General features: G+C 32.2%; 2 protein-coding genes across 2 annotated transcripts; both read left to right on the plus strand.

Moving 5' to 3' along the window:
* Positions 1-3,988: 3,988 nt before the first annotated feature.
* Positions 3,989-7,262, plus strand: LOC133297386 (uncharacterized). Its single transcript, XM_061496513.1, has 3 exons — positions 3,989-4,214; positions 4,803-5,364; positions 6,800-7,262. The coding sequence occupies exons 2-3, from the start codon at positions 4,887-4,889 to the stop codon at positions 6,847-6,849; spliced, it is 528 nt and encodes a 175-aa protein (XP_061352497.1). The 5' UTR covers positions 3,989-4,214; positions 4,803-4,886; the 3' UTR covers positions 6,850-7,262.
* Positions 7,263-9,153: 1,891 nt separating this feature from the next.
* On the plus strand, positions 9,154-12,984 carry LOC133297379 (protein NETWORKED 2A-like). Its single transcript, XM_061496504.1, has 3 exons — positions 9,154-9,225; positions 9,714-11,540; positions 11,986-12,984. Exons 1-3 carry the CDS (start codon positions 9,154-9,156, stop codon positions 12,982-12,984), a joined length of 2,898 nt encoding a protein of 965 aa, XP_061352488.1.
* The last annotated feature ends 402 nt before the right edge of the window (positions 12,985-13,386 follow it).

The following is a 13,386-nucleotide window of genomic DNA, read 5'->3' on the forward strand; positions in this document are numbered from 1 at the left end:
ATTAATAAGAAAAAGTAAAATTTAATATAATTTTCTCGATCAATAATTTGATGTAACTTGATGTTCTACTACATAGCTCTCCACATATATTTCTTAACCCTACACACATTAACATCTTCTCATTCCTGTTCTTGGGTTTGACCAATGGCTTGAAAATTATTTTCTTCGTTTGGTTTTACCATATATGATTATTGAAAATTATTGAGTTACATTTATTAATTAATTATTAATTTCTATTAAATACATTAAATTATAATCGTTAGATTGACAGAAATCAACGGTAATTAAGTTGATTGTAAAGGTGGCAAACTTTTTTGGTAATAAGTATATCCTACCCCTTATAGTATATATGGTAAAATCATATCTAAAGTTGCTTTACGTGCAACAATGACAGTTGTATGGTTACACATTTAATGCTTTCACGTTTTATATGGTTATGATTTCCCACATTAAATGTTTTAACCTATATATATGAAAAATTTGTCACTCTTGCATGTAAAGTAGCTGTAGAAAAATCAAACCACACACAAACACACATATATATATATATATATATACATGAAAAAAATATTTCTCCGACAACTTGAGATAAGTTTATCTCCGGCCACCCAAAAACTACGTCGTTTTGTTTACTTATTTTCTTATATTAATTAATTCACCTTTGAATGGCTATGATTTTCTTTTTCTCTCTCTTTCTTTGTCACCATTGATTCATATTTGTACGGTTATGATTTAATAGCCGGAGATAAAATTATCTCAAACAACTTGAGAAAGGATAAGCCACACACACATATATATAAATATGGGTTCATGTTTTCTCATGTTGCATGACAACATGAGAGAAAAAAAAGTAGAAACAAATCAAGTGTGAGTCCCATATTTTATAAAATAAAAATAAAAGAAAAATAGCTGGCACGCAGGAAAATTGTTTGCTTTCCAACGGCAGAAGACTATGTTTTTCGTATATATATATATATATATATATATATATATATAGGGTTTTATAAGAGTTATGTTGTAGGAAAGATGATTGTGTTATGTTATAGAGATTCGTTTTGCGTGCCATAGTTTTTCTTTTTTCAAAATATGCGAGTCCTACAAAATGTTGTGTATGTAGAAAATTTTTTGTGGTCATGTTAAATGATAGAATATAAGTAAAAATATGATAAATGTCTTTAAAATTAGAGTAAATACCATTTTTTGTCCTCAGCAAATTTCACGATATCCGCTTTAGTCCCTAGCAAATTAAAAAACCCAGTGTGGTCCCTAAAAAATTCAAAATGGACCTATTTTAGTCCTTTTAAGGACTAATATAGATCTTTTTTGAATTTGTGAGGGACCACGATTTCAACTAAACGAGTCCATTTTGAAATTCTTAGCAACCACGATAGGTCTTTTTATTTGTTAGGAATTAAAGCGGGCATCGTAAAATTTGCTGAGAACCAAAAATAGTTTTTACTGATAAAACAATAATTAAGAATCGTATCTGAGGTGGGACCGAGAAACCATTAATACCAAATATTCCGTTGATGTCATCTTGATGTCGACACGCAATTTTGAAATCACCCGCAAGCAATTATGGGTATGCCGTATGTATTTGTTACTTTGTTAATATGATTAGGCCGAATCTGGATCGGGTGGGGAATTGATTGCCTACATTAACGCATAAAGTTAATGGTCTTATTGCTTTGGAGTTGGAGTATAATGGGAGTTGGGAAAGGAAAGGATCAAAAGAATATGAGGGAAGAGAATGAAATGACAAGTAATAAGTTTTTTTCTTTTTTTTCCCCATAATGTATAAAAAGAGAGAGTTTTACAAGGCTATTTGTTAATCTTTTTAAAGGAAGGTTATACTTACAACTTTTTTTTTACAACCTTTTACAATCATATCTTAACACCGTTGATTTCTGCTAATCAACGGTTATCATTTATTGTGAATTAGTAATTAATTAATAAATTTAATTTGCAAAAATCATAATCGTTAATTGACGAAAATCAACGGTGTTAAGATATAGTTGTAAAAAAAAAATTGTAAGTATAACTTATTTCATCTTTTTAATGTAAAAAATTTCATCTAGTGGCCAAAATTTGAGCATAGTTAAAAAAAGATTGGAGGACTGTCCACAAGGAAATATACATACGCGTAGATTGGTTTGCAAATTACATCTTAATCATGGAGGAAAAAAATGCATGCTCACCACCATGTAGCTCAAGTTTTTTTAGTTTATTTACTGTTGACTTGATGGATGTCTCTTAGACCCCATGAATAACATATAATTTTCTTGTGTTTTGGGCTTTATGCCTTCCCTTAAAAAAAAAAAAAAAAACTCTGAAACAAGATACAATTTTAAGAAACATATGCAAGGCAGTTTATGTGGACTAGATTTTGAGACGAAACAATTTCCAAAAACATTTGGTGTCACTTAAGGTACAAGTTAACAGAAATGTTGGCATTATTTGTAATTTTGATTCACTATCATTTTTTTTTATAGTAATCAAACCATGAGTTGTTGCATTCAGATAAGAGTTAACTTTTCACATAATTATTATTGTAATTAATTTTGTAATAATGTGATAACACATAATTAAATAATAATATAATATTTTTTTAATTTTTTATGAAAATAAAGTTTCATTGATTTTAGATAAAAATTAAATTCCTAACAAAATTTAAAAAATATTAAATGATACAAATATATATTCACCAAACTACTCGTGAAAAATTATCATATTTTCTCAATTACTTATTAAATTTTGACGTTATTTTTTTCTCAAATAATGAATGACTATTACACATTTATGATCACTTTCATATAATCTTTTTGTACTTGATAATACTGATCATAAAATTATAAAACTTTCACCAAGAATTTTTTTTTTTTTTTTATAAACTCCATAGAGATATCCTTGAAAGGAATTACTTTTCTTTGAAACACCCGTGTTTTATATAAAACTTTTCAATTCGTCGAGTCAATTCATATCCATAAGAAATACAAAAAAATAAAATAAAATAAAACCTAATAAAATTAAAACCTTTTTTCTTATTAAAATAATTTCAAAACGGAGGTTCAAAACCACAAGCTTTAGATCTCATTTAAGCGAACACATCCATGTAAAAATGGCGTGTCACGCCACCTTGCTGAAATCACCTAATAGTACTTTTTGGAGCTTGAGAGTTTCTTATACTCGTTTTCGTGTAAGAATTTTTTACACAATCCTGTTTAATACGAGTCATATCTATTTATTGTTAGGGCTTTATTTTTATTATGTTACATAACATAAAATATTCTTCCTACATACATAAATTTTATATGGGATCCACTTTAAATTTGTTCTCTTTTTCCTATTCTCTCTCATTTCTCTTCCTTTTGTGAGAGTAGGAAGTTTATTTTTATGTTATGTTACATAACAAAAACATTTATCTTATTGTTATCTACCTGAATATAATAAAACTTTAACATATTGACTGACGACAATTTTTAAGTTTTTAAGGTATAAACTTTCATTAAAGGCACTATTTCATGATATATGATTGTATTTTTAGAAATATTATATTATTTTTAAATAAATTTCAAAATGTATTTAGTTAGTATTTTTTAAAAATCATATGATAAGAAAAGAAGTGAATGTGAGAGCAAAAAATAATAATTGAATTATAAAATTACTTTTATTTGAAAAAAAATACATACCCACCCTTTCATTATAAATTAAGAAAACATTGTAATATCCCATAACCAATAATACTCATTTTTTTTTTTTTTAAATTTACGTACTTAATGGTTTTTTTATTATGAGTTTTTTTTTTTTTTTTTTTTTTTTTTTTTTTTTAAATATTTCAATCGGTTAATGAGAAGTGAAATTGGTTACTGTGTATAACAATAACATCCCGTTGTTAATTGAAAAATCATAAGAGCATGATTTGCGGATGCCAGATTCACGTTATTCTCTGTCGTCCCCGTTGTGATTCGCTGCTTGCTTTGTTTATACCGTGACGTTATTGGAACAACATAGATCAATCCAAGGGCTCCACGCGCTCCACGCGTGATTGAACAGTATCTGAAAGCCCAATATACAAATTGAACATTTGATACTCGCGCTCTCTCTGTCTTTCCCCGAAAGCCATGTTATCTCCTCCTCCCAGACCAAAACTAGGGTTTCCATTGGATTCTTGTTATATAAACCTTGAAAAATACTAACTTTTTGGGTTTTAAAAGGTACCAATTGCCAATTTTTATTTTCCTCTTATTTTTTTTTTTTAAAAATGGCAGCTTTGAATCTTCATCCAAAATTCGGATTTTGAAACAAGGCAGCTTTGTCGTTTCATCTTCTCTGCTTCTTTTACTTCTAGTCGTTGTTTTTATTGACGAAACATCGAATTTTTTTTTATTTTTTTATTTTTTTGTAAGATTGGTTAATCAAACTGTATGGATAGGATATCTTGATGGTTCCCACGACCAGATATTATTATTATATGCATAAGTATTAGCTATTTTAAGGCTTGCGATTTCGGAATTGGTTTTCTGCTTTGAATCAATCATTGCGTTGATTTGGTACAAGTTGTGTTATATTCCTCTTGATTCTGGTTTATGTGAAAATGGGTGTCTATGTTCAATGTATATACAAATTTTAGGACAGATGTTTATTTTTAGAGTTTTTGTGTTGGCTATGGGTTGTAAAAAGCTTTTAATCAAAAAGTGGCATTTTCTAATTTTTAGTTGTAAGCATCACTTTTTCTTTGATTTAGATGGTTTGCGCTTTTTTTATTGTTGATTTGTAGTTGCTAAGCGATTTGTTTTTTATAGGTTCACCTAACGAGAGATTAGTGCTGGTTCAAGAAGAATCTATGCAAATATTTTTGCTCTGGGAATCCAACACCACGTGAGTGAATGGATGTGGCTTTTACCCATCTCTCGTGGTGGTTGTGGAGAGGAAAACATCAAGAGCCAAGAATCTCAAATGGGTCGTCCATAAATTCTTCAGCTGATTCTGTTCTGTTGGAATTGGATGTTTTGAGATTTCCTTTTGTTAAGCAGGGAATTGTGCCTTCCTCTTCTGGAAGGGTAAAGCGGAAATGGCATAGTAGGGAAGAGCCGAAAATAGATAGGGAATATGATGTTGTTATAGTTCCATCTGATGGTGGAATTGTTTCTGATTCTGAATCTGATGATTCTGATTGGTCTATTGGCTGGTTGGAGCCTCATGGAACTGGGTTCTCAAGTGATGATGGTGAAAGTCATGAAACAGATAACAGTTTTGCTGTGCTTGTTCCCTGTTATGGACGCAATTTCAGTGCCATGGTGGAGGAGGATCCCAAAAGCAACTTACTGGGCAACGTTGGGTACTTTCCAGATAGTTATTCAGATGGTAAGAGCATTTTCGTTAACATCTATGAGAGTTTGCTTTGTGTTGTTGTTAACTGGATTTTTACACAATATGTTCTATTTAAGGGGGTCATTAAAATTTGAATTATTTATGCATCGGTTCAGAGTTAATACTAGGTTAAGAATGTTTAAGCTATTCAAATGTTGGCTGCCTTTAAATTGTTGATGGAGTTTGTGCATGTAATACTAATTTGGGAGAACTTGGTTTTATTTTTTCATAGCATGAATGGATGAACTTTTTACTTTTGAAAGATATTATATCTTCCATCAGCTGCTGAAGCCCAGAATAGATATATTAGCTTAAAGAAAATTAGCAAGATGTGATCGTTTTTCTTAGACTCAAGCAAGATGCATTCCTAAGCATATCATTTTGCAGTTAATATTATATAAATTCCCTTTTTCTTTTGGGAAGAAAGTTATTTTGTTTTGTTAGAAATGGAAATAAATTTGAGATCGGATTCTCTATTTTTTCTAGTCTTACTTTCCCCTTTTTCCTCTTTATAACATATCATTTAGACTTAAAAATATGAAGGTATGCCAAGCAATTCGGTGGCCTTTAGTTATCGAGACAGATATTCACATAATAATCTGTAATTCTGTAAATAATGTGATGATCTGTATTGAGGTCCATTGGAAGTAGTTGCTGATTCAGAACCTTTTTAATTCATTAATCTGATTAAGTTTTCTTGCCTATGAATTATGACATCAGAAGAAAATTTACTATTGGAAAGGGTCTGGACATAGTATTCTGCCTATACCTTGCCAGCTTCACCGTACCAGTAGCTGGAAACAACAAATCATGCACAAATGTTGATCTGCTTTTAATCCAATAGAAGACTGCAGCTGCTGCACTAATTATCTTTAAGTGCATGTTAACATTTGACAGATATAAATGGAAATCCACTGGGGAAAATTTCAGCTTCGTTTAGTTTATTTTGTTTTTGTGTTAGCTTATTGGAATTCGGTGGAGGTGGAGGAACTTTTAAAACCAGTTGTCTTCCATCCGAGTCAAACTTCAACTGTTTTTTTTTTTGTTACTAAAATGATCTATACCTTAGCCAACTTCGTAGATAAGCTGATGCAAAGATTACCTGGGTGTTACAACATACTGATATAGTTATGTGGTCTTCGAGACAATTGTACTTTTCCAACATCCTGTTTCCAAATTATGTTTGGCTAACATCTTGCAATTTTTTTGGGATTTCCATTACCTGGGTGTTACAACAGAGCAATTGCCGTGTGATTATTGTTGGTATTTCTGAATTATGATTGATCTGTGATGTTAATGTTCACTTGGATTTTCTGTATAATTTACAAAAAAAATATGCATAGTGCAGTTTATTTGTCATTCCAAATTTTTTTCTTCTTTTCCTGGGTGGTTAGAAAGTTAATGTTTATGCTTCTTTTGTTGTCTGCAGAGAGCAAGAAATATGTAGAAAATTGGATCTCCTCTCTTCGAAATTCCTGATGCACAAATACTCTAATTATGTCTCTGCAGTATAGAGCAGCCTCTGTTACTATTGCTCTGTTGAAATCCTCATTTGTCTTCTTTAGCCAATAAACAATTGTTCACTGTAAACTTGGGGCCAAAAAAAATGCTGTACTGCAATGTGATGGCGTAGTAGGATTGCTAAACTTTGGGTCTAGCCTAATTCAAATCCTTTGAGGAGCAAACGTGGTCAATAATAAAGCAGTTGTGATTCTTTAGCATTGTCTTGTAGTGATGTACCCCTGATGTTCTGCTCTCAACCTTAGAGAATCAAAACATTGGAGAGAAAAGGAAAAATTTATGCATGAATGCATGTTAAATGGAGAGAGCTTGCAATTCTTTGATGTAAATATTTATGTACATATGAAATTAATTGTATCATATCTGTTAAATTATGTGCTTAAATTCAGGAATAAATTAAATGTAAAATCTGTTTAACTCGGTTGTACTGTGTGTGTGTGGTTGGGGAAATTATTACATTTTTTACTTGGTTGTGAAGCATAGAGTTACGACAATACTTTTCTCTTATGTGTAGACGAAAAGTACTTGATTAGATTTAGTTAGATCAATACTTTTCTGTATAAAGCAATCAAGCCACAACAAACATCTCACACTTTGCCACTTTTTGTTTCTTTATTTTATTTATAAGATGACTCACTTGTATTTCTCGTTATGGTAGTAGAGGTGGCAAGACAAACAATCCCCCCTCTCGCTTTCAATCAGTCTTAAAGTGAGTCAATCTCTCATGTCCCATTTTTTATGATGAGTTGAAAATTTCAGCTCATCTTATCCCGCCAACCCTCTTATGTATTGAATTTGATAAAAAAATATAGAAAACTTGTGTTCTTAAGAAATAAAGAGTATCAAATGAAAATCAAAGAGTCGTAAAAGAATGATCAATATTTTATTGAAAGAAAATTGATGGGTAGAGGTGGTAATATAGGTTGAATCCGGCGGGTTAATCCGTGAATCCTCCAAAATATGGCGGGTTGGATTAAGATTTTCAACCCACCAATTCATTTCAATTTGTCTCGCCTAAAAGTGGGTCAAAATGGTTTCAAACTGTTTGGTCATATTTTTTTAATTTTTATAATTAAGTAATATTTTATTTGTCATTAAGCTTTTGTGATATCCAATTTTTTTTATCTCAACACTCCCTAGAAAAAATAAAGAATAAAAAATTTATTTATTATAAATGTTATTTATATATGGAGATAAATGAGTTCCTAAAAAATATTTAACTGAATATTAGTGTACATTTAAGATTGAGATTAAAAAAATTAAGAAGAGTGTGAAATAAAATTAAAAAATATTATAAAATTCATAAAGTATAATTTATTTTTAAATTTTAATTAACTTTTTTTAATTGACGGATTGACCCGTCAACTCACCATAAAGTGAAGTGAATTTATTTTTTCATTCTATATTCAACGGTCAGCAGACCGATTGAGGCGGGCCAACTCGTATTCATCTCTATTAATGGATCAATTTTTCTCACATCAGTTCAACCCGTTTTGATCCGTGTTTATGCAAGATAGACTTAAACGGATTGATGAATTGGACCCATTTTATCACCTATATGATTAGAGGTTTTTGCTTGCTCTCATGTCAAGATAAATGCTGAGTATATGAATATGTTAGATTATCTTAGAAGATATGTAACAAAATAATACACAAATCTCTTAATAATTTTCTGCCATGGTTAATTTTGATTAGCTATTATGATTATCTTAATGATTAAATAATATTACTTTTAAGGTTGTTAATATTAGTTTAAGTACGTGTTTGAATTAACTTTTTTTTTTTATAGTAAATGTGTTTGAATTAACTTGATTTGAATATAAAATTGCTTACAATTAAATTTTTATTATTTTTTAAAAACAATTTTCCCTATAGATTAATGATTAATCTAATTCAAACAGGCAATAAATATAAATTTTGGAAGGCTGTATAACAAAGCCCGTTAAGTGGGGATAGTTTTCTAGCAAAGCCCTCCAAAAAGTTTGCTCTTCAAAGGATCCAAGACATTACACACCTATGTTTGTGGCGAAATTTCCTCCTCTTCATGTCTGCTCCATAACTATAAGAAGGCATTTTCGCCAACATTTGTTTCTCTTTTGACCAAATTTTTTTTAACTACCAAGATCATTAAAATTTTAGCTTTTCTCTTACATTTTGTGTGCTTTTGTTTCTCTCTGTCTCACCTTGTAAAGTTTTTGCCTCAATGGGTTGAATGTGCTTGATTGTAACACAAGATAAAAATGTTGCAAAGGGCAGCAACCAATGCATATTCATGGTGGTGGGCAAGCCACATCAGAACAAAGCAATCCAAATGGCTGGAACAAAGCCTCCAAGGTATGTCTCTTAGTATATAGGTTGATATTTTTCCCTCAACGACCAATCTGGTTGCTTTCCCACTATCATTAATTCCATCAAAACACACTTTTTTGGCCATTTTTTAATCAAAGATAGAAGGCATGCAGCCTACATGTTTAAACATGATGCATTTCCTTCTATATACATAATACTTGCCTGATTTTATTATTATTATTATTTATTCACCATTATCTGAACAGTATATGATATATTTACATGCATAACAAAATATAGTTTAGAGTTCATTGGATTTTAGAGAGGTAAAGCAAACGATTGGAATGTAGGAAAATAGATAACGTATCACAACGACCTGAAAATCATACATACATTGGTGTCATGAAGAATAACAAGCAGAAATACATACATTACTATAGTTCCATCGGTTTCATTTGGTTCACAACTCCTTCCCACCCACTTTTCTTATAGCTAAAGTTCCCAGCTGAATAATCAAACATTTGCATTGGAAGAAAACTCATTGTCATTTACATGCAAACAAAAATTTAACAGATATGGAGGAGAAGGTGGCTGACACCCTCAAAATCATTGATGATAATGGGGATTCATTTGCTCAGAGAGCAGAAATGTACTACAGGAAGAGGCCAGAACTGGTAAATTTTGTAGAAGAAGCTTTTCGAGCATATAGAGCATTAGCAGAGAGATATGATCATCTATCAAAAGAGCTCCAAAGTGCAAACCGTACCATTGCCACTGTCTTCCCAGAACAAGTTCAATATAGAATGGATGAAGATGATTATGAAGATAGTCTTCCAGGTTCAAATTCATCATCTCCTAAACCCAACAATCAAACACAAAAATCAGGTATTCCTGAAGTTCCAAAAATCCCAAAGAAGCATTTTAGAAGCCCATCCATGTTACTCTCCAGAAAGGGACCACTTAGGAGGATAGCCAACTCTAAAAATTCCATTCAAACAACAACAAGTTCAGGGCTTAGTAAGGCTGAAGCACTAGCACAAATAGACAAGCTACAGAAAGAAATTTTGGCACTACAGACTGAGAAAGAGTTTGTAAGGAGCTTGTATGAACGTTCCTATGAAAAGTACTGGGAAATTGAAGACCAGATTACAGGAATGCAGAAAAGAGTTTGCAGCTTGCAAGATGAGTTTGGCATTAGTACAGTCATAGAAGATAATGATGCTCGAGCTTTAATGGCTGCTACAGCTCTAAATTCATGCAAAGAGACCCTGGCTAAGTTGCTAGAGGTACATGCACTATCTTCAGAAGAAGCTAAAGAAGCATATGAAAGGGTTAAGGAAGCTCATGACAAGTTTGAAGCCCTTAGAGACCAATTCATTTGTAAACATACGAGTGAACAAGACCAAGCAATAGAACCAAAAACAATAGAGGAAGAGATAGTTAGCTTGGAAGAAGATATGCATGATGTGGGGCTTTTGCGGGAGAGGATTAAGGAAAAGCTTGAGGAAGATTCAGGTAACTCCCTCACTATGACAGAAATGGCAGAGAGGATTGATGAACTTGTAAGTAAGGCTGTTACCCTTGAAACCGTGGTTTCTTCTCAGAATGCCTTGGTAAAGAGATTGAGATCAGAAACAGATGAACTTCAGACAAATATACAAAGCTTGGAAGAGGAGAAGGAAATGTTGATAGAAGATTCAGAAAAAGCCAACAAGAAGATGAAAGAATTGGGGGAGGAATTGAGGAGAGTTAAAATTCTCAACCTAAGTGTCAAAAGGCAAGACAACAGCCTCCAAACACAGTTCACTGAAGCTAGTTGTAATCTTGAGCACCTTTCAGGAAGATTGAATAATGTGAAGCTAGATGAAGAGGGGGAGAACTTGGTACTATACATGAAGAAAAGTGCCCTAAATGGAAAACTAAGAGAGGAGTCTGGAAAACCAAGTGATAAATTGTCTACTGATAACTTAGCAATCATGAAGGATGTTATGACAACAAAGGAGGAGAAGGAAGAATATGCTGCAAATTTCAATGATGTCATAAATGAGAATGACAATTCCAATTTGAAGGAAAATAATAATTTTAGGACTGAAGGGATGATTCCAGAGCCAATACAGCAGGATAAGGATGATTTGAATGAGACAGTGAGCAATCTTGACATTGAATCACTTGCTATGGAGACTGGCGAGGAAGAAGACCAACCTAACTTGAGACAGACGTTTGTGAATGGATTAGATGACAGAGAAAAGATTTTGTTGGGGGAGTACACATCAGTTTTAAAGGACTATAAGGATGTGAAGGTCAAGCTCAATGATGTTGAGAAGAAAAACCGGGACAGCATTTTTGAGCTGGCACTTCAGGTATACACTAGTCAATGTATAAATTTTATTTTTTGGGCCAATAGAATTTATAAATAATTGGATAAATATTTGAATTTTATAATGAACTTCGTTGTTAATTATGTAAAGTCAAACTAAAAGAACAATTATTTTTACAAATTTGATATATACATACATATATAATCATTGGGTCAGGATTATTTTACACCAGTGTAAGTTACACTCTCAATCTTGTCCGCTGATCCCACTTATATTTAACAACTCAAATTTTTTAATAATGCGAGTCATTAAATAAAAGTGGATCAATAGTTGACTTCTAACTTTTACACCACCCGGTGTAAGAATATCACGCCGCATAATCATTATATAGATATATAATTACTTATAATGTAATTCCACGACAAAAATCTAGTGATATATTACCTCCCACTGCTGATAATATATTACTGTATATATGCTCCTGCAGGTAAGGGAATTGAAGGACACTGTTGCCACTAAGGATAAAGAGATAAACACTTTACAACAGAAGCTAACCTGTTCGGAAACAAATCCAGATGAAAGTCCTCGCACCACTATCACAGAATATAAATATACACCGCAAGAAGCGCTTCTTCAAAACGCAGCTCAAGGAGATAATAACATGCAGGACCATGAAATTCAATCTTCAAATATAGATGCAAGTGTAGTGAGTACTTCTTTTGGAGAGCAACACCACAATGTTGAAAACACAGGAAATATTGGTATATCACCTGCAAACGTGATATTAGTGAAGATGAAAGCAAACCAGGTTGATAAGCAGCAATCCCTTTCACCCTTAGAAAAGAGATTCCGATCAGACATTGATGATTTGCTGGAGGAGAACTTAGAGTTCTGGTTGAGGTTTAGCACCTCAATTCATCAGATTCAAAAGTTTCAAAATTCTATACATGACTTAAAATCAGAGCTACGGAAAATAAAGGATAACAACATGTCCGAAGGGAACTCAAATGCTATTCAATCTGAAATAAAACCAATATATACACACCTAAGAGAGATAAGAACTGAATTATCACTGTGGCTTGAACATAATGCAATATTGCAGGAAGAGTTACAAGGTAGACATCCATCATTATGCAGCTTGCAAGATGAAATAGCAGGAGCTGCAAATCCAGATTCCGCATCAAAAAGAGAAGAACTAGGTGGGTATCAGGCTGCAAAGTTTCAAGGTGAGGTTCTAAACATGAAACAGGAGAATAACAAGGTTTGTAGTGAACTGCAAGCTGGTCTAAGTTTTGTGAAGGGACTGAAAAATGAAGTTGAGAAGATGCTAGAAGAACTGAGTCAAACACTCGGAATTAACAATCACGGGCATGTTCATGACCATATGAAACACTCCACAAGTCGTGCTAGAATACCCTTGAGGTCTTTTCTGTTTGGAATCAAGTTAAAGAGGCAAAGGCAATCGGCAAACAATACAGTGATCTAGCAGCGAATAATAATGCTCCAATATGTAGACCAACTTTCATCTTTTTTGTGTACTTGGGCAACTCTACATTCTGTAGTCTGATCATGATTTTGGTGTTTTTTCTTTTAAGATTAGTTTTGTTTGAAATCTTAGAACTATTTTCAGATACAAATCTTTCCTATTGTATTGCATGTCAGCATGTGCATGTGTGTATATATTTACCCAGAAAGCAAAAGATTCTCTCTTGATTTCAACTAATCCATCAAATGAGCATGCAATAACTGTATATAAAAATGTATAATCACTTCATTATGATCTAAGTTAGGTTGCTCTATCTATTTATTTATTTTGCTTAGAAAAATGGTCCTTACATTTTCTTTTTAAGTAGATAGGCCCTCTGTAGCAAAATTAAATTGGTAAAAC

The sequence above is a fragment of the Gastrolobium bilobum genome, unplaced genomic scaffold (genome assembly GCF_033153095.1).
Source record: "Gastrolobium bilobum isolate Gb01-03AN ecotype WA unplaced genomic scaffold, APGP_CSIRO_Gbil_v1 utg4067, whole genome shotgun sequence".
In the NCBI taxonomy this organism is placed as follows: domain Eukaryota; kingdom Viridiplantae; phylum Streptophyta; class Magnoliopsida; order Fabales; family Fabaceae; genus Gastrolobium; species Gastrolobium bilobum.